This window comes from Gracilinanus agilis, chromosome 6 (assembly GCF_016433145.1).
Source record: "Gracilinanus agilis isolate LMUSP501 chromosome 6, AgileGrace, whole genome shotgun sequence".
NCBI classification, from domain to species: Eukaryota; Metazoa; Chordata; class Mammalia; order Didelphimorphia; family Didelphidae; genus Gracilinanus; species Gracilinanus agilis.
The window spans coordinates 10,764,833-10,792,756 of record NC_058135.1 but is presented as its reverse complement, the minus strand read 5'-3'; the positions used below and the strand labels follow the sequence as shown (position 1 = coordinate 10,792,756).

At 43.7% G+C, this 27,924-nt stretch overlaps 1 protein-coding gene across 1 annotated transcript in view; it reads right to left on the bottom strand.

Moving 5' to 3' along the window:
- Window positions 1-27,924, bottom strand: part of PDE5A (phosphodiesterase 5A) — a 161,956-nt gene that overhangs the window by 88,377 nt on the left and 45,655 nt on the right. The window contains exons 3-5 of the mRNA XM_044680023.1: window positions 20,671-20,760; window positions 2,093-2,164; window positions 417-506 (exon numbers count right to left, since the gene is read on the bottom strand). Coding sequence (XP_044535958.1) covers window positions 417-506; window positions 2,093-2,164; window positions 20,671-20,760 — 252 coding nt within the window. The remainder of the gene's footprint in view (window positions 1-416; window positions 507-2,092; window positions 2,165-20,670; window positions 20,761-27,924) is intronic.

Sequence of the window (27,924 nt, the reverse complement as noted above, 5' to 3'; positions counted from 1 at the left end):
TGACCTGGTCCTGTTCTATAGTTGGAAAGGCTGTGAAAAGATGTGTTCCAGCTGTGTTGGATGTTATGGGTTTATTACACATTTACAGCTGGAAAGAGCTTCATTGTGCATCAAGTTAAAATTAGTTATTCTACAACTGAAGAAAGTGAGGCCCTGAGAGGGTAAGTGAACTGCTCAGTGCCATACAGCTCATAAAAGTCAGAGGCAGAATTTAAACACAGGTTTTCCTGCCTCTTGAGTCTACTACAGCACACTGTTTCTCTAAAGATGGCCTCCCAGTTCCTTTTTAGTTTTAGATCCTATGCCTAGATATGGTAGCTAATAATAAGAATACTGAATTAGTTAGTAATCAGAATACTGGATAACCAAGTCCAAGCTTCAGTCTCCCAATCTCTGAATTATACATATTGATTTACCTGGTTCCGTTTGTTCTCCAGAAGTGATGTTTCATACAGCTGGGCATTGTGGAGAACAATTCCACAGAATGCCAGATAAGCGGCAAAATCCTGGAGAAAGAGCAAACAATGACAAAGAAAATACTAAAATAGCCACCAAGGTCTTTCATCACTCTTGACTAACATAAAACCATTAAGGATAGGAATTTGCTTTCAACTATTTCCTGTTAGAAACAAGCAAAAGAAAGCAGTCCTGGTAGAATAAAACAGTATCTTTAAGTAGGGATACACAAGATATGTCCACTGTTAATGGTTGGGCTTCTTCAACATAGAATCCACAGGAATCCACAAGATACTCATTTGAAGACTCAAGTACCTATGTGACTTTGCTAATGTCATTTGGATAGTACAGTGAGGCATCATTTTCATTATTCACTAATCAAATGAAAGGGGATATAGGATTTTGTGTGTGTATATATATATATGTACAGATGTATGTTTGGGAATACCAGATAAATGGAGAGGTAATCATAGCATAGAAGAGAATGAGCTACTCTCAAAGAGATGGGGTCAAGTCCTATCTCTGACACAATTTGGTGGTGGGACTCTGATCAAATTTACTTCTGAGGGTCCTCAGGCAATGCTCCAAGGTGCAAGAGAAGGTGCTGCTCAGCATTGGAAGAGGGAGTTTTCTCCTCCAGGAGTTCCCAATATCAATGTTATCACAATCCAGTCTCCACAGATAAACTAATAGATTATATACAGACCCAGAGAAAATTAGCTTAGGTCCTGGGTCTCTTTAATCTCCTGAGAGAGACATCATGGACAGCAGCCAAGATGTGCTTTCACAAAACACCCTATGGATCATTGTTAGACAAAATTCAGGGCTAGCTGGGCCATTACTATGCCTCAGAGGGATTTTTTTGTGTGTGTTCTCAGATAGGCAGAAAGGGTCTTCTGAACTGATTCTCTCTTCATTTGGAGGAAATGAGCAATAAAAAAAAAAAAAGCTCAACTGCTGTTCTTTCCAACACTACATTCCAAGAACTGAGCCTGGATTCACACCTTGGCGCCCTGATGTCTGTGTAAAAAGTTTATAAAACGGTCTTAAAGTTGCTTCACCACTCGGGCGATTCCAAACTTTCTTCTCAGAGTCCTAAATTTGGAGTGGATCTCACAAGGATTTCTATTCAAGGGCCCAATTTCTTTTCACCAGTGATGAAAGCTAAATAACATAAGCAGCCCTTTGTCTAATCTTGGGATTTATTGGGGCCGCCATTTTGATAATCTTGAAAGTGATATGTGACCTCAAATAAGGAATTTTTTGTAATCCTAATGCTATACCAGAGTCCAACCAATAACACAGATAGTCTATTCATGTAATCTTAAGTCTAAAATCCAAATCATCTAATACATCATGTATAACCCAGTGGAATTGCTTGTCAACTCCATGGAGGGTGGGGGGAGGGAGACAACATGAATCAAATAACTTTGAAAAACTTATATGTAAATTTGTTACTGGAATAAAATAAAGATAAAATTAAAAAAAAAACAAATTATCAACTCTGATGCCTCCCCCTTCCTCCAACCCCATCCATTTCAAGCTCAACACTGATTCTAACATCTTCTTGCTTCCAACGGGAAGAAAAATCATATAGATATGGATGTAAAAAGAAATATATGGTCCATGTCTATACCTTTTCATCTTTTTCCGTGAATGTGCCACCATTTTCAGATTTCTTGTTAATGGCCTGGGCCACACCAACAACCTGATGTAAAAGAAGGAAAGATTTAATTGCCACTTTTCTCAGTCATATTATCTTATCTTTCAAACTTTATCCAGAAGAATCAGTGATGAAAATTCTACTACCAATTCTCTCTTTTTTTGAACCCTCACCTTCTGTCTTTGAATCCATACTGTGTATTGGTTCTAAGGCAGAAGAGTGGTAAGGGCTAGGCCAGTGATTCCCAAAGTAGGCGCTACCGCTCCCTGGTGGGTGCTACAGTGATCCAGGGAGCGGTGATGGTCACACTTTTTTGTATTACATTCTATTCTGAGTTCAATAAATAGTTTCATAATTTCCAGGGGGCTAAGTAATATTTTTTCCAGAAAGGGGGCGGTAGGCCAAAAAGGTTTGGGAACCACTGGGCTAGGTAATGGGGGTCAAGTGACTTGCCCAGGGTCACACAGCTAGGAAGTGTCTGAGGCAAGATTTGAACCCAGGACCTCCTGTCTCTAGGTCAGATTCTCAATCCACTGAACAACGCAGCTGCCCTCATCCCGATTCTCTTTTGATACAATTCCTCGGGACTTTTTGCAACATAAGCTCAGAATTGTTCCTCTAACTTTTGATCCTAAGCCTTGAGGGCTAGATAGAAAGCATTTCCTTTACAGGGATTACAAATATCACAATTTCATGACATCAAGATGTCTATGATGTCAATGGTGTTGACACTTCTGAGGCCAACACAATAGGGAGCCCTGCTCCTTATTACTTGATTATCATCTGGTCCTTTAGAGATACTAAAACCAATCTCCACTTTATAGGAAAATCCCTCAGAAGTCGGCTTCCTGGTGTTGAGGCTTTCTGAACTCAGTTGACTTGGCTGCAATGACTTTATACTGATGGCATGGCCTTCGAGAGTCTTACGGCCCTTCCATACTGTGACAGGCAATCCAGGATAGAGGTCAGAGTGGCTAATTAACCCAGTGCCACTTAAGAGGATTTTTCCTAAAAACGAGTCAAAAGGAAATCTCTCATATTAACAAGCCAAGAGAGAAAACAGACATATTCACGTTGGATTTTACATACAAGTCAAAAAGAGGTAAAAAAAAATTTTTTTAAACCCTTATCTTCTGTCTTTGAATCAATATTGTGTATTCGTTCTAAGGCAGAAGAATGTTAAGGGCTAGGCAATGGAGGTTAAGTGACTTGTCCAGGGTCACACAGCTGGGAAGTGTCTGAGGCCGGATTTGAACCTAGGACCTCCCATCTCTAGGGTCTGGCTCTCAATCCACTGAGCTACCCAGCTGCCCCTTAAATTGTTTTTTTACTGAAAATTAAGCATGATCTAATGGCTGATTTTTAGGTACCCTAGGGAAAAATCCAGTCTGAATGCAATACAGACATTTCTTACTGTGTATTTTAAAATTTTTATGTTCAATTCCAAATTATCCCTCTCTCTCACCTATTAGGTAAGAAATACAACAGCTACTCATTTTACATATGAAGTCATGTTAAATCTTAATGTCTATAGAAAGACGGCAGTCAGCAAGCAAGAAACCTCCACCAACTGCTACCTCTAAGCAACATTTTAATTATTAAAATCATTATCAGTATCATAAAGAGCACTAGACTTGGAGCCAGGAAAATGAGTTCAAATCATTTCCCACTTAAGACTGTGTGATTCTGGGCAAGTCACTGAACCTCTCTCAGGTTCAGTTTTCTCATCTGTAAAATGGGGATAATAAGAGGACCTTCTTTCCAGAGCAGTTGTGAGAATCAAATAAGACAAGATAAAGCACTTTGCAAACTGGAAAGTGCTTTAGAAACTTAAATCATTTTGATTTTGTATTGTTTTTCTTCTCCCTTCTCCTACTCCTCCTCTTTCCAGAACACTGTACAAGAAGCATTTGACATATATGATTTCCTTTGGTCTTTACAGCAATCAGTACTGGTAGTGGAAATATTTTTATGTCCATTATTGAGAAAGGAAAACTCAGTATAGGTGGAAAGACAGGGACGATAAGAAGGAGTTACATAGAACCTACTACAAGCCAATCCTTGTGCTAAGAGCTTTACAAATAACAAGAGATGGAGAGCTTTATAAGGCATAAAAGATACTTTTGAGAACATTAAAGTGTTCAAATAAAATCATTGTTGCCAAGATTAGAAGGAAAGCAGAAGGTTGGGAAAAAATTTTATGGACAGCCTCTCAGATAGAGGTCTCATATCTAAAAAATATAGAGAACTTTGTCAGATTTCTAGGACTGAGAGCCATGCCTCAATGGTGAACCAGCAAGAGAAATGGACAATTTTTGGCCGAAGATGTCAAAGCCATATATGGTAATGTAGGGAAATCGCTTCTACTAACTGGAGAAATGCAAATCAAAACAAAGTGACAAAAGGGCAAAAGAGAGATGTTGGAGAAGATGTAAAAATGAACTCATACTGTTGGTGGAATTGTGTACTGATTCAACTATTTTGGAAAGCTATTTGGAATTGTACCTGGAGAGTTGTAATACTCTCCAGCATACAAGTGTATATACTTAGTCTGTTTCCCAAGGAGGTCAGGGAAAAAGGAAAAGAACCCGTATGTCCCAAAATATAACAACTTTCTTTGTGGTGGCAAAGAACTAGAAATTGAGACTATGTCCATCAATTGGAGAATGGTTAAACAAATTGTGGTAGAATACTACTGTGCCGTGAGAAATGATAAACTGGCTAATTTTGGAAAAACTTGGAAGAATGAAGAGAATGAGGAGAAGATCATATGCAGCTACAGATTTAATACTTGAAGAATAAATTGTGGATGTAACTTCTAGAGAATGAACTGATAAATGGAAACATGAAGAACATAATTAATATATATATGTATGTATATTTATGTATATATTCATATATGTCTCCCAGTGATGTCTTCTATGATGCAGGGAGGGGAGGCAGGGGTTGGGAAACTAGTAAATAAATTCTATTAACAAAAAAACATTTAATAACAAATTTCAAAAAGAGCTTTACAAATATTATTTCATTTGATCCTCACAACAACCTTGGGATATTGGTGCTACTATTATCTCCATTTTACAGACGATGAAACTGAGACAAACAGCATAAGCGAGTCATCTGAGCTACCAGTCTTCAAAACAGGATTAGAATTCTGATCGTTTTTCCTGGCATGCAATATTCTTTCTAGTGTATGACATGCCCTCTAATTTGGTTTTGTGGGAAAGATTATTTTTGCAAAAAATGATGTTGGGGGGCAGTTGGGTAGCTCAGTGGATTGAGAGCCAGGCCTAGAGACAGGAGATCCTAGGTTCAAATCCGGCCTCAGACACTTCCCAGCTGTGTGACCCTGGGCAAGTCACTTGACCCCCATTGCCTACCCTTACCACTCTTCCACCTATAAGTCAATACACAGAAGTTAAGGGTTTAAAAAAAAATGATGTTGGGAATTTTAAGATTTATTTCCCTTACTTATATTTCAATATGATCAGATCTGCATTTGATCTTGAGTTTTTGGTTTTGTTTTATTTTATTTTGGATCGGGGAAGGATAGGATAGGCAAACCTTTGCCTTAGAAGATGACAGGCTTTGGTGACTCAAGAGTATGAGAATCTTTCCCTCTTATCACATATCTCCTCTGTGCCCCGTGGTAATTTCTGGTTACAGATCTCGGCACTTCAAATCAAATCAAAGACAAGTTGATAAGAATTAAGAGCCCACTATGTGTCAAGGACTCTTGCTAAACACTAGGTGACAAAGAAAGGTAGTCTTGTATCCAGTTGTCAAGACCATCGATTTTGCTTTCCACATTGATTCTCATTGCTTCTCTTTTGTGATTCATGATTCCCTCACATCTAGAAGCTGGTGTTTTCTCTGAAACTCTGACAGCTTAGAGAGCTGCCTGGAGAACCAACAGGTTATAGACTTTCATATAGGCAAGTTGCACAGCCAGAAAATATCAGAAAGAACTTGACTTGAGTTCACGTCTTCCAGGCTTGAAGGACCATTTATCCTCTTCACCATGCTGATTCCAAGAATCTAAAAGATTCATTTTTCATGAAAATCCTTTTATCTAAAAGATTTATTCTTTTAGAAAATGGGACACCCTATTCTTTAAAAAACAAACAAACAAACAAAAAAAAACGACTCGTCTTCCCTCTTAGAATGCAGGAAGGACTAGGCAATGGGGGTTAATTGTTGCCCAGGGTCATGCAGCTAGGGAGTATCTGAGGCCAGATTTGAATCCAGATCCTCCTGACTCTAGGCCTGGCTCTCCATCCACTGAGCCACTCAGCTGTCCCCAAGATAACCTATTCTTGATACTTAGAAGATAAAGTTCTACCAAATGTGATGTTACAAACCACGGTGCCAGTCATACCCAAACCCATTCTCTTTGGCCAAACTGGCTACTGTCATGTGCTGCAGGTGGTGTGTCTTCCCTATCTGTTGACCAAAAGGTCAACAACCAAATGCACATGGGGTACGTGCGTGTTTGTGACACGGAGAATGTGGTTTTCACACTCTTCTTCTTTAGCCCAAGTGACTCACTCCCCTTTTGTGGGGCACAGGAGGCATTCCCATGCCAGGTTCCTCACTGATGGGCACAGGCTGCTGCAGCTGGTCCTCATCACAGCTGGCAGTGGTGAGTCATCCCTCTCCCACCCCCCAATTCCACAGCTGCTCCAGATATCTAAAGAGAGCTCACATCAGCCGCTAGACTCTTCCTACCCATTCCTGGGTGTGGAGAGACTAAGGAGACAGATGCAGGGAGAGAAGGGCTTCATTTCCTGTGCATTCTGCCTCTTCAGTGCCTCTCGAATCTGCCCCTTATCTTCAGGCAAGTGGCCATTGTCCAAGTTCAGTCCCTCCTCTCACCGAGGCTAGAGAGCTGTTTGTTTGACAAAGATCCTGGGGTTGTAGTAGACTGAGTGGGCGGTGCCAAAGTGTAACCAGAAAAACATATACGAGATTCAAAGTGGCATGCTGGAAAACGTTTTACAATCAGCTTTGAAAAAAATACTCATTAGTATTAAGTAATATTAATAATCTGCATTAACCTTTTCTCTATCACTCTTAATCCTAGACAATCTACAAAACATTAAATCAGGCCCTGATTTGTATCATTTACTGACTTACATGGGACAAAATGCTTACCAAAAATTTAACAACCAGCTTTCCAACAACTCCTGGATTTGCACCTGGATCCCAAGGCACCTCAACTAAAATCATCATGTCCAAAATGAAACTGCCTTCTTCCTCTAAATCAGCGCACTTTAAACTCTGTCCCACTTCCCTATTTCTGTTGAGGGCATCACAATCCATCTCTCATCATCCAGGTTCACAATCTCCAAGTCATTTTTAACTCTTCACTGACCATCAGCCATCATGGCCAATTGGTTAACCAAGATTTAGAAAATCTACCTCCAATACACCTCTGCCAGCCGGCCCCTTCTTTTTACTCATAAGCCTAACCATCTTAGGACAAGCCCTAATACCTCTTGGCGGGTCTAGTAATAGTCTCCTACCTCCTAATTGGTCTTGTTGCTTCCAGACTCTCTCCCTCATTTCTCTCTCTCTCTCTCCCTCGCCTCTCCTCCCCCCATCCCCTGTGTCTGTGTCTTCCATCCTCCAGCATCTTCTAAAATAATCTTCCTAGGAGGCAGCTGGGTAGCTCAGTGGAGTGAGAGTCAGGCCTAGAGACAGGAGGTCCTAGGTTCAAACCCGGCCTCAGCCACTTCCCAGCTGTGTGACCCTGGGCAAGTCACTTGACCCCCATTGCCCACCCTTACCAATCTTCCACCTGTGAGACAATACACCGAAGTACAAGGGTTTAAAAAGAAAAAAAATTATTAAAACAATCTTCCTAAAGCCCCAGCCTGATCCTGTCACTGCACAAATCAAGAATCTTCGGGTCCTGTTGTCTCTGGGTTAAAATACACACTAGTGCCTCTATTTGGCACCTACAGGCCTTCAGACTGGCTCCAACCAATGTCTCCCAAATGGATTCCCATCCCCCCTCCTTCTATTCTTTTCAGGTAAGACCATTTTATTTGCTGTTGCCCAAATGCACAAGCTTTTGCATGAGCCTTTCCCCTGCCCAAACCGTCCCCTTCCCTCAGTCCCTCTTCACCGCTGCCAACAAGAGGGAATGGGCCTGCGATGACAGGGGTATCCGGAATGTCTGGATGAAGAAACTTCCCATCCCAAGGTAGTTTGGCAGCTTTTCTGTAACATATATTCTTAGAGACAGTCCTGGACAGTCCAACGACTGGCTCCAGGCTTCACGGGACAGAGAACCCCCTGGAACTGGCCATCCAGTTTCCAAGGCTGTGCCTCTACCATACCCCACTGCCTTTAGCTTCCATTTATACACCTGGAAATTTGCCAAGCACTTTACATACATGAGTGCATTGTGACCTCACAAGGGCCCTGTGAAGAAGATGCAACAGAAGCATTCACTGTTTGCCAGGCACTATGCTGAGTGCTGGGGATACAAAGAAAGGGGGGAAAACATGGTCCCTGGCCTCAAGGAGATATAATTATCCCCATTTTACAGATGAGAATGAATCAGACAGGCCATGGGACTTGCAAAGAGGCAAAACGTTGCCTAGTAAGTGCTGGAAGAAGAACTTGAGACTGTCTTCCCAATTTCAAGTTCAAAATTAGTGCTCTATTCCAGGCCATGTCAAGGGAAGACTTCTCATCTCACTCGTTGTTAATGGGCTGTCTCCTCAGGTCACTGTGGAAATACTCCGGCATTGTGACCTCAGGCACTGAACCTCTCCATCTGCTTCAGTTTTCTCAACTGTAAAATGGGGATAATAATAGCACCTACCCCCCAGGATTGTTTTTGAGGTTCAAATGAGATCATATATGTAAAGTTCTTAATAGTGCCTAACATGTAAAGTAGCTTAATAAATCCTTTCTTTCTTTCCCTCTCTCTGCTTCCTTGTTCCTTCTTCCCTCCCTTCTTTCCTTCCTTCTTTCTTCCCTCCCTTCTTTCCTTCCTTCTTTCTTCCCTTCCTTTCTCTCTCCCTCCCTTCCTTCTTTCCCTCCAGTGCCTTATACATTCTCAGCATTTAAAAATGATTATTGGACGGGATTCTCATCATCCAGGAAGAGAAACAGAGTGTGCATAATACGCAGTAATATGCAAATACTACAAAATTATAATTAACACTAGCACCTAGGCTAACTTAGATCTGAATAGTTAATTTATTAGGAATCAGAACATCCTCCAAGTGCTTAGGGGTTTAGGGACCATCAGTTCCAGATCAACACACCTTTAAAGACTTCTACAAAACTCAGAGGACAACTTTGAAAGATTTTGAATTCTGATGAATAGTTGCAATAAGGAGCCAGGTTGAAACCTGCGGCCTACCTCCTGACAGAGGAGATGAAAAATAGGGTACACATATTTAGATGTTTGGTTTCACAATGTGTATTTGTTAGAGGGTTTTTGTTTTTGTTTTTTCTTTTCCTAATGGGATAGGGGTGGGAAGGAGATAAAATAAATCTTAATCTAAAATCTAAAATGATATTCTTGAACAGTAGAGAATCTGAAATCATTTATACCTGGCTTGAAATGCATTCTATATACTTTGTTAAAAAGTTGTATTTCCTAGTTATTTTTAGTTTAGGATTCTTCCAGTTTCCCTTTTCCTCTGTATAAATCCCACAAATGGTGTAGAGAAAGGAGGGCAAAGCATTAAATAATCTGGATTTATACCCTATCTTTGCTATGTTGGTGGTCTTGGGCAAGTCACTTCTGCTGTTTAGATCTCAGTTTCTTTCTCTGTTAAAAGGGATGGCTAGGTGTGGGTGAGGTCTATATCTAAGTCTCTAAAGCCTGCTGGTTGGAATCCACAGAGCCTGGGTCCACTACGAATTCAAGGGCTTTACTGATGTCATGACTCATGTTCCAAAATTCTTTTACTTACCCTTTTCCCTCTCTCCTGAATCTTTCCCCTAACTCCCATTCTCAGGAGGAGACTTTACTTCCCACTGTACAGAAGAGGTGGAAAACTTCTCCAAAGACTCACACCTTGAGTTTCTACCCATCATCACTTATGCCCTCTCTTCCCTTTCCAAGAATAATTTCTTCACCTGTGCCATTGGTCTTTGAGGAAAAGGAGGGTAACTGGGATAGGGAAAGATCTGAAATCTGTGGCATACAAGGCTTAGTAGAAGGAATTTCTTTTCTGCAGACATGAAAGCCCAATCAAGACTTCTCTCTGAGTATCTGAAGGACTGTCAAGTGGAAGGTGGCTCGGACTGATTCTGCTTGACCCAGAGGGTAGAAACAGGAGCAAATCATGGTAGAAACCAATTTAGGGTTGAGGTCAGGGGAAAGAAACTACCTAACTATGAGAGTTTTCCCAAAGTCTTTCCCAAAGAGATGGGCTAAATTACGGTGGTAGGTTCCTTTGAACCGTGGAGCTTTTGGTCAATGGCTCCTGGATCCCTTGTTGTGAATGTTTTTTGGATGGCTCAGTTTCAAATCTCTGTTGGACTAGATGGCCTCTAAAGTTCTTTCCAATGCCACCATTCTGATACTCATCTTTCCTTTTTTAATCCAGACTGTTGTCTGCTCATTCTTTCCCCTTTCTAACTTTCTCCTTCCTGCAATCCAGCCACACTGGCTTCCTTGCCTTTCCTCACCCAAGCTGTTCCATCTTCTACCTCTGGGTATGGTCCCTACCTGGAATGTTCTCCTTCCTCATGTCTACCTCCTGGCTTCCTGTAAGTCCCACACCAGATTTCACTTTCTACAGGAAGCCTCTCCCAATCCCTCCTTCTAGTGCCTCTTCTCTGCTGCTTACTTACCATTTCTTCTCCAAGTAGCTTGTCTGTTCCTTGTTGTTTTCATGTTGTGTCCCCAATAAAAAAAAAACTCCTTATCTTCCATCTTAGCATTAGCACTAAGTATGAGTTCCAAGACAGAAGAGCAGTAAGGGAGACTAGGTTATGAGGGTTAAATGACTTGCCCAGGGTCACATAGCTAGGAAGTGTCTGGGGCTAGATTTGAACCTAGGACCTCCCATCTTCAGGTCTGGCTCTCTATCCATTGAGCCACCTAATTGCCTGTTATATTCAAATCCTGAGAAATGTTGGTGTCACCTTGACTGACAAGGGAGGCAGTTGGAGAGACTGGAAAGTTCCCAGTTGCCGTGAGCCAGGGGCAAAGTCGGTTGGTCTGGGAGTATAAATACCCCTAAAAGCCACCTGGAGGGGCTGGGGGTCTTTTGGTCTTTTGGTCTTTGGACTTTGGACTTTGGTCCTTTGGACTTTGGTCCCTTAGATCTTTAGGTTTCTGAATCTTCCTAGCTCTTTAGGTCTCTTGGTCCCTGGGTGGTAAAGGGAGGCTGGGAGGTTTGAAGAAGCAGAGGGTGGGTAGGATCTATATATTTCTTGAAGGCTGTGAGAGCTAATACATCACCAAACACTGATAATAAGAAAGGTGAGAGAAATCACCAACACACTGCATCTAGGGCAGTCACTTTCTGGTTTGGCAGTGGCCAGGCTGAGCCAGAGGGTTTGTGAAGAACAAAAGCTCCACCTTCTACTAAGTCAATAGCCTCCAGCCCTGAGTGATTATAGATTATAGATATTAGATTGACAGGGTCTCCAATCCCCAATCCTTATCCTGATTATCCTTTCCATATTTAGATAATAGATAAAGAGTGTTTAATAAGTACCTTTCGGAGTGGTCTTTATATCCTGACCCTTGGGAAGGGACCTAATGCAGTCAGATAAACAAACGTGATCCAAGGCTAATCAGAGCCCAATATTAATAATTGATACAACCCCAGGTTGGACCTGAAAGGGTTAACCCTCCACCTAACCTTTCTGGGTCCTTCCCTGGGCAACTGTTATCTAAAGGGGAAATTATAACAACTAGCAAGGGTGATTGGGGTTGGTGTTCCCCCATCACCAGCACCTAGGGAGAATACAAAGATACATCCACCTCACTGGTATCCATACCTCCCTATCTCTTTCTTTATAACATGCCCCATCCCATTAGATTGTTTTTGAGAAAAGGGGCTTTCTTTTCCCTTTCCTTGCATCTCCAGTGCTTAGAACAATGCCTGGACCGTAGTAAATGTTTGATCAATGTGTAATAACTAACTTTCTCTTGAATGTTCCTAGCAGTTTAGGAGCAGAACACCAAGTGAGGGAAGGCTTCTAGGAACTGAGAATCAGCTGGAAGCTCCATCCTGCTGCCCGCCTACTGGAGCCCCACAGATGGGGCCATTCCAGTGGGGTGCAGGCTGCCCAGGGAGGAAGTGCTGGCAAAGGAGAAATATGGAGAGTACGGAGAGGGTCACCTGCTTAGGATGGCACATGCGGGGGATGAATGCTTCAGAAACCACAATTTACCTGCATCACCCACATGGAAGGATTTACAGTGGCCCAGGCTTGCTATCTGAAGCCCTTCCAAATAAATGAAGGCTTGCATAAAAAGTTTTCAAATGACACAACTGCAGAATGATGACTGTTGGGAGACTCCCAGGGACCTCCAGGGATGATGAAGGGTCTGGCTTCTTTAAGCCTCAGAGCATTTGACTCTAATTGGGCCTTTGAAAGGATTCTGTGCGCCGCTCGCTCCATGTCAAATGAGCCTTCAGTCAAGGAAAATAGGGGGCAGGACTCAAGCCTTTAAAAAGAAGAATGACGGTGCGCCTGGTCAGCTCCAAAGGCAGGCAGGAGCCGTGATGGAGCAGGGATGCGACCTGTCTCTCCAAGGAGACAGAAGCAAATGGAGACATCCATTTCAGCACCAGCCACTGTAGGAATGTGCTTGGCCTCATTATCCACATGTATTACCAAAACCTGGTTTTGGTGTTCCCTTTTTTCCCTGGAGGAGCAGGGAGTTGGAGGGTGAGAAGGGATAAGGATAGAGTGGCAAGAAAAAAAAAAGGTTAACATTAAGGTATTTTTTTAGGTTAGTGCAGTAGAGAGAACCCTGGTCCTGGAGTCAGGAAGATGTGAGTTCGATTCCAGTCTCAGAGGCTTGACTTGCTTTGTGACCCTGGATAAGTCACATAACCTTTCTCTGCCTCAGTTTTCTCATCTGTAAAATGGAGATAATAATAGCACAAACCACTTAGGGTTGCTGTGAGGATCAAATGACATAACATTTGACAAGTTCCTGGCACACTGTAGGGGCTTAATAAATGTTTCCTTCCTTCCTTCTTTTGTATAAGGAGCCTGAATTGTGCTAGGAAGCAATAGGGAGAAGCAGTTCCCGTGGCAGGTCAGATTCCAGACAGAGAGCAGTATCCCCCAGTTGTGACAGTAAGGGCTGGAGCAAGGCTTCCACCTCAGGCTCCCAACCCCACTCCCAGGGCTCTTTCTGCTCCCAGGCTGCACGCATTCGGTCACTCTTCAGGGAGAAAGTGTCCCTTTTATCACGTCGGTGAGTTTTTGAGTTGAATCTCCAGAAAGCTGGGCAACGAGATCTACTGGCACACCCACGTTGGTGCTGGAACAGGTCCACCCCGAGGCAGCTGTCAGCCAGACCCGCTCCAGACCAGCCACAACAGATCCTCGCTATAGCAGGCTCCATCACACAGTGACGTCTCAGGACTAGTCAAGACGAAAGGGAGTATGACAAAGGAGGCTTACACAGGAGGTCTCTCACTCTCGTGCACTGTGTGGCCTGGGCCAAGTCACTTCCCTGCTGCCTGACTCAGTTTCCTGAACTGCAAAACAGGAATCCTAACAGCACCAACCAAACAGGGCTGTTGTGAAGTTTGGGGCAAGTGCAGGGCACACAGTAGGTGCTTAATAAAGGATGTTCCTTTCTCCTCCTTGGGCGAATCGGCAAACCTCTCTGAACCTCAGATTTCTCATCTGTAAAATGGGGATAATAACAGCAGCTACCTCACAGGGCTGTTAGGAAGATGTATGGGAATTATTATTCTCCCAAAGCCCTTCTTCACCAACCTTTAGATACCAGACACACCGGCGCTGGCTGTGATACCAGCAGTGTTGGTACATTTTAAGTGTCTTTGGGGACCCGGCAGACGATGCTCCTGAGTCCTCCGAGGATCTGAAGGCACTGATTCCCCCTGAATCTTCTCTGAGCTGAACATCTCCCTTTCTTGCTACCAGTCCTTGGATGGAACTCGTTTCAACTCTGAACTAGAATGATCTAACTCTGGGGTTCTAGAACAGTAGAAAAAAGGGCTCACTTTAGAGTCAGAAGACCAGTGTTTGAATCTTGGCTCTGCCATTCACTCTAGGTAAGCCACTCAATAATCATTCAAATCTGGCCTCAGACACTGCCTAGCTGGGTGACCCTGGGTAAGTCACTTAACCCCGTTGCTCTATTCGATTTAGTGCACAGTACTGATTCTAAGACAGAAAGAAAGGGTTTAAAAAAAGAGGAAAAAAACAAAATCCAAATATCTCATTTGATCCTTACAATAACCCTGAAACATAAACTCTATAATCACCCCCATTTTACAATTGGGAAAACTGAGGCAGACAAGGTTGAAGCCCAAAGTCATGCAGCTAAGAAGTATCAGTAAGGATATGGTTTAACTTGGAGTCAGGAAGACCTGGGTTCAAATTTTGTCTTAAGACACGTCTAGACTGAAAAGCCCAAGCTGAGTCGCCTGGCCTCTCTGTGCCTCCGTTTTCTTATCTGTAAAATGGGGAGGATTTAATCTGATGACTTTAAAGGTCTCCTTCAGCTCTAAATCCACGATCCTTTGGTTTTCCAGTGTTTTCACTGCCGAGAATCGCGTCCTACGGACAGGCACGAATGGGCTGTGATTTGCCTCGTTGTGGGGAATGGCTAGGCCAAGGCAGCTCCGGAATGCCCAGGAGTCCGGCGGTGTCTCAGGCCTGGGCTCCCCTCTGCCGCCCCCCAGCCCCGGCGAAAGCTAACGGGAAAGTGTGAACGTGCGCGGCGGCCTTCATCTAGGCGCTGCTATGCTCCCAAGCCGGCGTCTCCAGAATGGCTGTAATTTACTTCCAGCCACCAGAAAACAGGTGTTTGCAGGCTTCCCGGCCTCGGGCGGTGGCGGGGAGCCTGCACAGAGCGCCCATTGTTCCCCCCACGCCGCCCCTCCTCCCGCTCCGGGCAGGATTAGGCGAGGCTGCCTCGCGCCGAGCCTCTACAAAAGGACCCCAGACCGCGCGCTCACAGCCTCCGGGCACAGCCCAAGGGTCTCCCGAGGAAGAAGAAGGAAACCGCGCGAGGGACCGTCCGTCCCGGCCACTTTCCCACGGAAGCTACCCGTCCGCGGACCGCATTTCAGAACGAGGCTTCCCGAACCTCAGGGAGACGCCGGAAAATCCCGCCATTTCCTTACCCCAATCCGAATGGAATCTGGCCGGAGAAACAGTTCGGCCGGCCTCAGTCTAGCCCTGCGGCCGGTCTAGAAGGATTCACGCTAGACTGGATTAAAACTGGAGCCCGGTGTGGCCCATCAGCCCCGGGGCGGCGAGTCCGGAGCGGAACCCCTTCCTCCGGCGTCCGGGGCCCCCAGGCCCCCATCCTACCCCGGGACGTTTTCAGTGTCCGTTTCCCCTCTTAATAATATCTACTGACTTCCTCCGCCCAGCGACGCTCCCTCGCGGGCATCGTGCAAAGGCGGGGATGGAGAGCGCCTCTCCCCAAGGCTCGCCCTCCCCCTCTGGGCCTCGGGCGCTTAAAACAGTACAGTAGATTAAATTTAAAAACCCTCCCCGTCTGTCTTAGCAGCAGCACTAAGTACTGGTTCCAGGCAGAAGGCGAGGGCGAGGCAATTGGGAACTAAAAGGCTTGCCCAGGTCACATTTGAACCCAGGACCTCTGGTCGCTAGATGTGGCTCTCCATCCGCGGAGCCGCCTCACTGCCCGTCCTCATATCAAAAACCTCTTACCTTGTGTCTTAGAAGTCGTACTGTGTATTGGGGCCAAGGCAGAAGAGCAGTAAGGGTTGAGCAATGGGGGTTAAGTGACTTGCTCAGGGTCACACAGGCCAGATTAGAACCCAGGGCCTACCGTGTCCAGGTCTGGCTCTCCATCCACTGTGCCACTTAGCTGCCCTTCCTCATTCGCTTTTCCCCTAGCTCCCTCCTCCAGTTCTGGAACCAGCCTGGTCCAAGCAGCTTCTGCTTCTGAATGAGGGAAGGGAGTTGGTCTTTGCCCCTTCCTGGGCCCTGCTGCCCTATGAGCCTCAGTGTCTTCACGACACTGTAAGCTCTGTGGGGGCTTCCATGCCTGTATCCCAGAACTGAGCCCATCATAAGAAATCTCATTTCCTTTCTGTGTTCATCCTGCTCCCTCCATGCAGTACGGTTGTTCTCAGCCCCAGGCCCTGCCTTGTTGCTCCCAGCCCCAGTCCCTGCCTTGGGGCCCTCACATCCGAGTGGTGACAGGGAGCAGGAGGCTGGAGAAACTGGGGAGCCTGCATTAACTTCTCACACTCTTCCACCACCAGCTGGGATCCTTGTGAGCAAGGAAGCTCTGGGGCACACCTGGCTCAGCTGGGGCTCACTTTGGCTCTAACAGCAATGGTCTGGGATTCTGCTTGGGTCTTTGGGGCAGGAAAAGTGCAAAAGACATTTTTCTGACCTTGGTGGGGAGTTCCTAGGACCCCCTCCCTGACAGTAGCACTTATCTGCTTTTCGCTTCCTTTTATCCTTTTTGTCACCTTGGGAGCTGTTTTTTTTGGAGGGGGTATTTAAATATATTTTTAAATATTTAAATATATTTTGATGAAAGTCTGTTTGTATCCCTGGATTCTGAGCAACCCACATTGCCAGCTGTGGAACAACACCCCGATCTCCACCATTCTATTTTCTGGGCATCTTTGTGCCAAACCAACAAGTCTCCGTCCTCTCTTACTCTGAGAGCAATAATCGAATCCTCACTGCCATCCCCAGGAAAGGCACCTCAATCAGTTGTTCTAAGACTCCGAGCCTCTCTCCAGTCCCTTAGAAGATCAAAGCTCTTCTGCCTAAGCACCATCCCTCTCCTACATGGGAAGTCTTCCCGGTTAGAATGTAAGCTCTGTGTTGGCAGGAGCGTCTTGCTTTGTGGCAACTAAGTGGTGCAGGGAATAGAGTTTGGGCCTGAAGTCTGGAAGAACACCTTTATAAATTCAAATCTGACTTTAGACACAAGCTGTGTGACCCTGAGCAAGTCACTTAACCCGGTTTGTCTCAGTTTCCTCATTTGTAAAGAGAGCTGGAGAAGGAAATGGCAAACCTCTTGCCAAGAAAACCCCAAACAGGGTCATGAAGAGTCGGCCATACCTGAAAACAACTAAACAAGCAAAATCTTTCTTTGTGTCTCCAGCCCATAGTACCTGACATATGTGTACATAGCACATGGCAAGTAAATGTTCTTTCCTTCCTTCCTCACATGATAGAAAAACATCAGGAAGATGATTTGAGCCTAAAGCAAATTTTAAAAAAATCAAAGGAAGTCCCAGAACATTGGAGAAGAGGCCTAAAGCTTATATACTTCAAAGAGATCAAAGTGGGGGAAAAAAGGACCCATGTGTACAAAAATATTTGTGGTAGCTCTTTTTGTAGGGGCAAAGAACTGGAAATGAAGGAAGTGCCCACCTATGAACTGGAAAATGGCAGAACCGGTAATAGTATATGAATGGGATGTTCTATAAGAAATAATGAAGGGGATATTTTTCAGAGAAACATGGGAAGACTTGTATGAACTGATACAGAGTGAAGTTAACAGAACCAGGTAAATAATTTAAACAATAAGAACCACATTGTAAAGAAAACCAACTTTGAAAGACTTAAGAATTCTCATCAACACAGTGAATATCCATTATTCCAGGGGCTGTAGGGATGAAGTATGCTACCTACCTCCAGACAGAGAGGCGAGGCATAATGAGACTTAACATACTTTTGCACATGGCCAATGTAGACATTTATTTTGCTTGACTATAAAAAGGGGTTGCTTTCCCACGATATTTCTTAGGGAGGGGGAGATAGAAGGAAAGAAAAAATTGTTGTTAATTAAAAAGTAAAACAATTTTTAAAAATAAATATAAAGCGGAGAGATTGCATCTGTTGTTAATTTTGAAGCTCAGAACTTCCTTTATTGTTACATCCAGAAGAATCTAAGTCTCTGATTTTTTTTTTAGGTCCCTCTGAGATACAGCATGAACTTCTTAGCTTAATAAACAACAGGAAAAGTTTATTAAATAACTTTGTGCAGTGACCAGCTGGCTCTGCTCTGGAGTGGACCTGGCTATCATTAAGACATTTGGGGGGGCAGCTGGGTAGCTCAGTGGATTGAGAGTCAGGCCTAGAGACGGGAGGTCCTAGGTTCAAATCCAGCCTCAGACACTTCCTAACTGTGTGACCCTGGGCAAGTCACTTGACCCCCATAGCCTACCCTTACCACTCTTCCACCAAGGAGCCAATACACAGAAGTTAAGGGTTTAAAAAAAAAAGAAAGAAAGAAAAAGACATTTGGGATGAATATCATAGATTTAGAGTTGAAAGAGATCTCAGAGGTCATCTAATTCAAACCTTTTACTCTACAGATGAGTTCACTGAGTCCCAGAGAAAGTGCCTTGCTTAGGATGTATAAAGAGGTAGTGGGCAAAAGTGGAATTTGAACCCAGGTTCTCTGACTTCAAATGCAACACAATCTCCACAGCACTGCTGTGACTTGATGACCCTTAATGGATTAAAAACCTATTTCTACCACATATGACAGGTTAGTTCAGACTAAATTGACTTTTTCTGTCCTCATTCCATGTTATAAGAGAATATTGTTGAATGTTAGAGCTACCTTAGAGGTTGTTTGGTCTAAATCCCATATTTTACAGATGAGGATCCCAATTGAATCCCAGAGAAATTTATCAAAGGTCACACAGATAGTACTGAGGACAGCTGAGACTCTGACTTCAAATCCAAGGTTCTAATCTGCCCCCTTGCCATGATGATGGGATGATTAAAAGTGAGGGGAAAAAAATCTTTCTTCTTTTATCATAACTCATTGCCGAGAAAATACAGGAGGGATGTGTTTAGAGGATTTACCTACTGAACAGCAGAGAAACAGGTACTGGGCATGGCCAATGCCTTGCTATCTGCATCTCTGAATTCACTTTGTCAGCCATCACATTGGGTCAAATTAGCAGTAAAAACATTAAAATAAAGTGAGCCGTGTCTTGAGTTGTGGAAAAGGACATTAAGTTTGGAGGGGAAAGACCTGGTTAAAACTGTGGCTCTGCCAGATCTTACTTCTGTGACCTCATCCTTCTCAGAGCCTCCGTTTCCCCATTGTAAAAAGATGGCCAAGCTAGAAAGCCTTCTGGTGATGAGCACACGTCTGTCATATAGTAGCATTCACTCTTACTCACATTTTCTTCACCACCCTTCCCACCTCCCCATCTCTACCAATTTGGAACCACAAACCACAGTAAGATCAATTTGGCTTGTCCCTGATTGGGGTGCATCTTTCTACTAGAGTCCTAACTCACAGTCCTTATAATTTTCTGGACCAAAGTGCCCCTCCCTAACCACATCTCCCTTTCATGGGGTTGTTTCCCTCCTTAGAAGGTAAGCTACTTGGGGACAGCTGGGTGGCTCAGTGGATAGAGAGCCAGGCTTAGAGACAGAAGGTCCTGGGTTCAAATCTGGCCTCAGATACATCCTATCTATGTGACCCTGGGCAAGTCACTTAACCCCCATTGCCTAGCCCTTACCACTCTTCTGCCCTGGAATTGCTACATAGTATTGATTCTAAGGTGGAAAGTAGGGGTTTAAAAGATAAAAAAGAAAGAAAGAAGGCAAGCTCCTTAGGGAATGGAAGTTATGTTTCATTTTGTCCCAACTAGAATGCTTTGATATTAGGAACTTTCTATTTGTATCCCAAGTGCTTGGCACAATTCATGGCACAAAGAAATCACTTTAATAAATGCTTTTTCATTCATTCATTTATTCCAGTATTGCATTGCCAACACCACACACAGTAGGCCCAAATTAATGTTTGTTGGATGAGGATGGATAACTGTGCTGGATCTCCCTGGCCATATTCTCTCTTTCTTGCTGTCTCTCCTTCCCTCTCCTCTCCATCTCTTCTCTTACTCTTTTTCTCTTTCTCCTCCTCCTCTCTTTCTTGTACACACACACACACACACACACACACACACACACATCACAAATGTATATTCAAAATTGGTCACAATTTCAACCTTTGGGGGGAAGAAAAGTTCTCTCTTGTCTATTTTCCTTCTCATTTTACAGCTGAGAAGTCAGAGGAGCATCCACAGAATAGGTTTTCCTAAGGATCTCTATTATATGAAAGGATTCTCTTCCAAATGATTATATTCATATGGACTTATCAAAGTCATGTTGGCAGGAGAACCCAAGTCATTTCCTAAGGAAAGGTGGATACCATCAGCTCCAAGAGTAAAGACATGAAATGATGCCAAGTCTAATTACAAAGAAAACTCCCAATGTCCAAGTTTTGTTCACTTAGGGCAGGTATTTTTCCATATTTTTACAAAGGTAGGAGAACTAGTCTATGCTTTGGGAGCAAAGGCATTGGGAAACAAGTCTTAGCAGCTCACCTCATCCCTGTGGTTCTTGATCGGCATACAGAGAATGCTCTGGGTCTTGTAGCCTGTGATTTGGTCCACTTCCGCATTGAACCTTGGATCCTATGAAGAAGAAATAAATTGAATTAAAGAACCTGCTGGTACAAGGATGGATTTCCTCCTCTGGGGTTTATAAGATTAGAAGAATCTAACCTCCTTACCTCATTAACATGAGGAATGACTGGCATAGGAGGTGGCATCAAAATCCATCAATTGGGATCCTCTTTGACAGAGGGAAACTTAAAAATGATTTTTCAGTTTGTGGGAAATACAAGCAGTGGTGGACAGAAACAAATACTGACAAATATCATTTGGAAAAGTCTGGAATCTGTCCACTCAGCTGGCCCCAGGCACAAGGAATGTTTTGGGTTTCATGGAAGATCTGGCAGTTCCCAGCTGTTAGCCTTTCCAATTCCCCACTATAGTTAACACCGCTACCCCCTTTAATGCTTGGGTCAACATTCTGGGCAACTAGGAGGTGCAGCAGATAAAGTGCTGGGCCTGAAGTCAGGAAGACTCATCTTCATGGCTTCAAATCTGGCCTTGGACATTTACCAGTTGTGTGACCCTAGGCAAGTCATTTTAACCCTTTTTGCCTCAGTTTCCTCATCTGTAAATGAGTTGGAGAAGGAAACAGCAAACCACTAGTTATCTTTGCCAAGAAAACCCCAATTGGGGTCATAAAAAGCTGAACATGACTGAAAGGACTGAGCAACAACAACTCTCAGGAGGGAGGCAGTATAGTGTACTAGAAAGCATGCTGGCACAAAGTTTGAGAACCTGGGTTCAAATCCCACTTCTGTTGTTTATTATCTTTAGGACTTGGTGAAAATCACTTCCTCTCTGAGGACCTCAGGTTCCTCATTGATAAAATACCGGGGTTGGGCTAGCTGGCCTCTAAGGGCCCTTCCAGACTGAGGTCTGTGAATGTTCGTACCATTATCTGAGGAGCTCGCCACAATTAAACATGTACACGTCCCTTTGGCAGCTTCAGTTATCCCTCACTAAATGGTGAAACCTCTTCCTTAACATCTGACTGTGAACTGACATAAAGAAAGGGATTTTGTCTCCTAATTCTTGTCCTCCCTTCCCGAGGACATTTAGAAGACCCAAAGGACACGGAAAATTCTTGTGAACTTTTGCTGAAAGACCCAAGCAGAGCAGAAAAGGCAAAGACCCACCGGGGAGAGCTGTGCTATCATTATAGGAGAATTCAATCATTTGATCATTCATTCTTTCAACAGGTATTCAATGAGGGCCTTTTAATGATCAGGTTCTAGGGAGCCTACGTCAGAAGCAAAACATCACCTTTCCCCAGGAGCTCATATTCAGCCAGAAGAGGGAATTTTAAGCAAAATTGGTTTAGTATTTTCATATCTGTATTTCACTACGATAACTAACTCCCTTTGCAATTCCGTGCATTTTATTTTATCCACATAAATATATGATTCTGAGGGGTCTACAGGCTTTGCCAAAGCGGTGCAGGATCCAGAAAAGCTTAGGAACTCCTCAACTAGGAAGGCACCACATAGGTACAGAAGATCACACTCACTGTGTCCTCCTTGTCACAAATACAATGGATCCCCCATTCAAAGAAACACCTTTGAAAGGCCAGAGGCATACTCTGACACCACAGGATCATTGGTGGAGTTCAAGTCCCTCATTTTACAGTAGAGGAAGCTGAGGCTCAGGGAGAATACATGGCCTGATGAGAAGCAACTGAAAGAGCTGGGATTTGAACATTGGAGCCCCAGTCGAGTATTCTTCTCACTGTGGTAACTGCATCCAGTGCCCTAGAAACATTCTGAGAATTCTTTTGGAACTGCCTTCAGTTTTGAACACAAATGTCCCCATACCTTCTTTCTTTCCACTTTTTCCTTGCAGGTCATCAACTTGAGAAGCAGTGTGGCATAGTGGATAGAGCTAGAAATCCAGGGTTCAAATTCTGTCACAGACAACTTTCACTAGCTGGGTGATGAGGCAGGTCACCTAACTTCTCCGTGCCTCCATTTCCCTACCTATAAAATGAGGAAGTTGGCCTCAGAGGTCTCTGAGGGCCTTTCCAGCCCTAGATTTATGTTTCTATATCTGACATTAAACAAGTCACTTAATGTCTCTGTGCTTTGGTTTCCCTAGCTATAAAATGAGGAGATTGACCTCAATGGTCTCTGAGGTCCCTTCTAACCCTAGATCTACGCTCCTATGTCTGACATTAGAGAAGTCACTCAATGCCTCTGTGCCTCAGTTTCCCCATCTGTAAAATGAGGAGGTTGGCCTCAAGGGCGTCTGAAGCCCCTTCTAGTTCTACATGTAGAAGTCTGTAACAGTAATGTCCAAGTCTGCCGATACCTCACTACCCATTTCTCCTTTCTCCACTGTCCTTTCGGTGCCTGTTTTTGAGTCTTTGGAGATGGCGCCTTCTTATGATTTATGTATATTTTGTATATATTCATATACATTTTATTCTCATTAATTATAGGACTACTGAAAATTCATTTGACTATTTTAATATTTAATATGCTTCCACTGAGGTTCTATGCATCCATTTCTCCACTATGATGTTTTAGGGCCTAGTAGGGAGCAGTTAGATCTGGCCTTAGACACTTACTAGCTGTGTGACCCTTGTCAAGTCACTTAACCTTGTTTGCCTGAGTTCTTCATCTATAAAATGAGCTGGAGCAGGAATGGCAAAGCACTCTAGTATCTTTGCTGAGTCATGTAGACTCAGACATGACTGTAAAATGACTGAACAAAAGAGCCTGCTAGCCTAGGCTCTCAAGGGCCATGCCAAACTAGAAGGTTGTTCCCCAGGCAGTTCCAGGGATGGCGAACCCTTCACCAGCTATTAATTCCTAGGATAGGGATCTTCACTCCTCTATAAGGGGGGAAGGCCCGTTAAGTATGGAAGGGCCATACTGAAAACTTAAGAGCCCTTTAAATGTGGAAGTGCCTTAAGGGCGAACATCAGGCTAAGGTTTCAGGGAGCGATGCCCAGTGTAAAAGGACTCTTGTGTTGTAAACTCAGGGGAAAAATGAGTGATGGAAAATTTGCTAAAAATACTAACAATGGCTGACATTTCTGTAGCACTTTACAGATATCTTGTGTTAGCCTGATAGCAGCCCTGTGAGGTAGGGACTATCGTTTCTCCTCAATTTACAGATGAGGGACCTGATGTTGAAAGATTAAGAGATGTGCAGAGGGTCCCACGGCCTGTAAGTGTCAAAAGCAAGATTTGAACCCAGGTCTCTCTTGTTGTCTCGCAACATCCACAAAGGCTTTATTTCAATAGACAGTATTTTCAAAAGTTCTTTGAAGAGAAAGTGTGGTACTGTTATAGGAAATTAGCAAGTGAAGGTGACTGACAGGCAGAGGAAAAAAGATTCCAGAACTTTGGGTGGGTGGCTGGCTATGTGTCACTTACTCCCTGGACCTTCCCTTGGATGGGGCTCTCTGCTTTTTCTCTGTGTATTCTGGCTTGTCGAAATCAACAACCATCAAGAGTCACTGCCTAGGGGGCAGCTGGGTAGCTCAGTGGATTGAGAGTCAGGCCTAGAGACGGGAGGTCCTAGGTTCAAATCCGCCCTCAGACACTTCCCAGCTGTGTGACCCTGGGCAAGTCACTTGACCCCCCACTGCCCACCCTTACCACTCTTCCACCTATGAGCCAATGCACAGAAGTTAAGGGTTTAAAAAAAAAGTCACTGCCTAGAGTTAGGTTGAGTTATAGGTGAGACACACGCTGGTGGACAGGGGTGTCAAAATCCTTACTCCCCCTCCAAACTGGATTTTACTAGCTGTTAACAACTGGATTCCTGAAGGACCCTGTTTGAGGACAACAGACGTGAGACCCCAAACTGTTCAGCTGGGCCTGTTCACCTTCTAGTTTTCCTTTATTTAAATATCTTCATAGGAACTCTGTTTAGGCTTGAGTTAGGCAGCTGGGGGATTTTCGTGTGGGCAGTGCAGAGAAACCCTGTTGGACCCTGGGGGGAAAGGGCATCCAAATTTTGTTTAAATTAGTTAATCCCACTCCCTTCCCTACCTGTCCCTGTTTGTTAAAAAAAAACATGTTATGTCACCAAACAGCCTCTCCCTGAACTTCCTTTCCCAGATCTGGTGATTTGGCTCATTACCAAGAATTAATAGCCCAGTTAGATACCCTATTAAAGATACCTTATTTATATTTATTTACTCATTCAACCAACCCCCTTATATTTATTTTTTCAGTACCAAGGATAGGGATTGGGAGTTAGGCAGCCTTGGGTTCATATCCCGCTTCTGACACTTACTAGCTGTATGACACTGGCCTGAAACAAATGCTTGTTGACTCTTTTCAACTCTCTATCTCTCCGCTTTTTATCTGTAAAATGAAGGGACTAAATAGGATGACCCTTCCCGATCTAGAGTTATGATCATATGTGGAGGGTAAGAGAGAATTCTAAGCAGAGATAATCCATTTGAACAAAATCTCTCCATACTAAATCGAACACCCTACTATTCCTTTCTCGATTGCCCTTTGGGTGGCTGTCTTTGATTCTCAGAAACCAGGCTCTCCCATGATTCCCATCGATATACACTTGCTTGAATGCTACTGGGGTCAAATCTCATAGGAGGTGTGAATTTGGAGGGAATGATTTCTTTAGGAAAATATTTAGAACCCTACTTACACGAGCTCCCGGTACTAACACATCCTGATTTTCTTTAGATACTTTTTGGATGAAATTCTCAAGGAAAGATATCAGGATTCAGCTTAATATCAAGCCACGGCGTTGGAGAAAGTCATGAATTCACATTCGTTTTCAATCTATAACGTACTGCAACCACCTGCACATCTACCAAGTTAGGTGCCTTGTAAGGCCAAGAAAGATCTCGACATTCAATGGCTTGTGTTATGATGATAATAACAGATAGTTTGGAGAAGCAGATAAATGTGTCAGGGCCAAATAGAGCTTTAAGTCAAGAGCCAGAGATTGACAGGCTACAGTGAGGAAAGGAGGGGGCTAACCACTCCTGGCTCTCAAACCCCTCCCCCTCTAACTGCTTCTGCTTCAGTTGATAATGAAGACAGGAATAAGATTCTTCTGGTAAGTTTCTGTTATGGCTGAAACCCCAATAATGTTCCTTTTCTTTAATTTATATTCCTCTCAGGTCAGTTAGAGGAGATATAGAAGCTATCTAACTGTTGAGGACAGAGGAGATCTTCTTAAACTGGCAGCCAACAGGATTCAAACTAGATGTTCAGACTGAGTTGTATCTTTCCCAAATAATTATCAGGCCCAGATTTGAAGATAAAGGTTATATATATTAAGTAATAACAAAGAAAACTAGAAAGGGTAAATGAGGGTATTAGGATAATGAGAGGAAACCCTGAACTGTTAAGTAGATGCTGCCCTTCCCCCTCCCCACAAGAGGGGATGAAGCACTTAACTGAAACTGGCTCTCTTGCTATTGATAAATATCTTTATTCACTAATCGCTAAGTAATTATATAATTATATTAATGAAGAATAGTAATAACACACAGGTTAACCCTATGAGTAGAAACCACTAGCTTATGCTACAATGGCCACCTCAGGAGAACCCCCAAGTCAGGAGTAGCAAGCAGAGTGTCTGCTCACATCCACTCCCACAAATTAACTGTCTCCAACCCTTCTCAACTGCCCCCTCACCCAAAGTTCTCCAGGGGGGTCCCCTGGAATTCTGGGTGAGGCTATCCCTGTATCTTTGCAGGGATTCCATGCTTTGCATCTGCACACAACACTTGTTATGTTAAAGATTTCAATTTTCCCATCAGTCAGTTTATGGTCTATGCCACTTCCTGGTTCCCAAACTCCAAAGACATTCATTTGTGTTGAAGTTTCAAACTTGGGACAAAAATGTTTATAGGATCATGAGAGCCAAGCATTTTTTGAGCTTGAAGGGAATACCGCCAATGTCGTGTTATCCAATCCTGTCACTTTATGGAAAAGCTAACAGAGGCCCAGGAAGGTAGTGTCTCTCTCAAGGTCAAAGTGGTCAGAAGGAGCAGAGCCAGGAATCTAGCTTGAAATCCTATCGGGGGAGGGGGTCCCTGTTTATGATATGGCTCTCTTTTGCTCAGAGACAGGCACTGTTTAGGTCAACTTGGGATTGGCTTAGAAGCTTTTCATATAAACTACTCGAAACAACACTAATGAATCATTTCCACATTCCTTCTTAACACTGCAAGGCAATGGAAGCCATCCAGCTGGGTTTCAAACGACTGCCAGGCTGGGTAATGTGTCCATGGTATGGTGTCAGCAGTCATCTACTGAGTTCAAAGCCTGCAGGCTTTCCTCCAAGCATGGATATTTCTTTTCTGTGTCAGTGTGTGTATGTATATTCACATGTGTGTCTATAAACATATGCGGGTATGTGTATGTAGATCAAAGAACAAGGCTGGGCTAAACGCTGGGGAAACAAGGAGAAGGAAACCACCACCACAAGGCATGCACACCCATAAAAACAAGCCAAGAGCTAGCCCTTTGTCTCCAGAAGCTCTCAGTCTAGAGGGAGTGTGCAAGCAGGCATGCGTCTATGCGTGTGTATGTGCGCCTCTCAAAGCTTCCATTAAAGAGGGCTCCTAGGCCGACCAACCCTTCACTCCCCATGAGCTGCCCGCCTCGGACTAGACTCCACCAGGCAGCTTCCTCCCCATCTCCCCCCTTTGTGGCTTTCATTCATGTGTCCTGTTCCCCATTAGCCCGTGAGCTCCTTGAGTGCAGGGTCCACATTGCTTTTTCTTATTTTTGTTCCCAGAGCTTGGCACAGTCCCTGACACCTCGTGAGTACTTAATCAATGTTTATTGACTGTTTGCCCACACATCCGGTGTCTCCAAAAACCTCATATAGTTTTAAGCTACTGAAGCTCACATTTACTTGTCTTTTGTTTTTGCATTACCATTTTAAGTTATAGTTCCCCCTGTTCCTCCCCCCTCCACAACAAGCTCTCTCTTGTGACAATAACAGAAAAAACAATAGTTAAGTAAGTTCAACGGTGACCATTGAAAGTGTATGCAGAGGGCAGCTAGCTGGCTTAATGGATTGAGATCCAAGCCTAGAGATGGGAAATCCTGGGTTCAAATCTGGCCTCAGACACACTATTGATTTTAAACTGGAAGGTAAGGATTTAAAAAAGAGAAAGAAAGAAAGAAAGAAAGAAAGAAAGAAAGAAAGAAAGAAAGAAAGAGAGAAAGAAAGAAAGAGAGA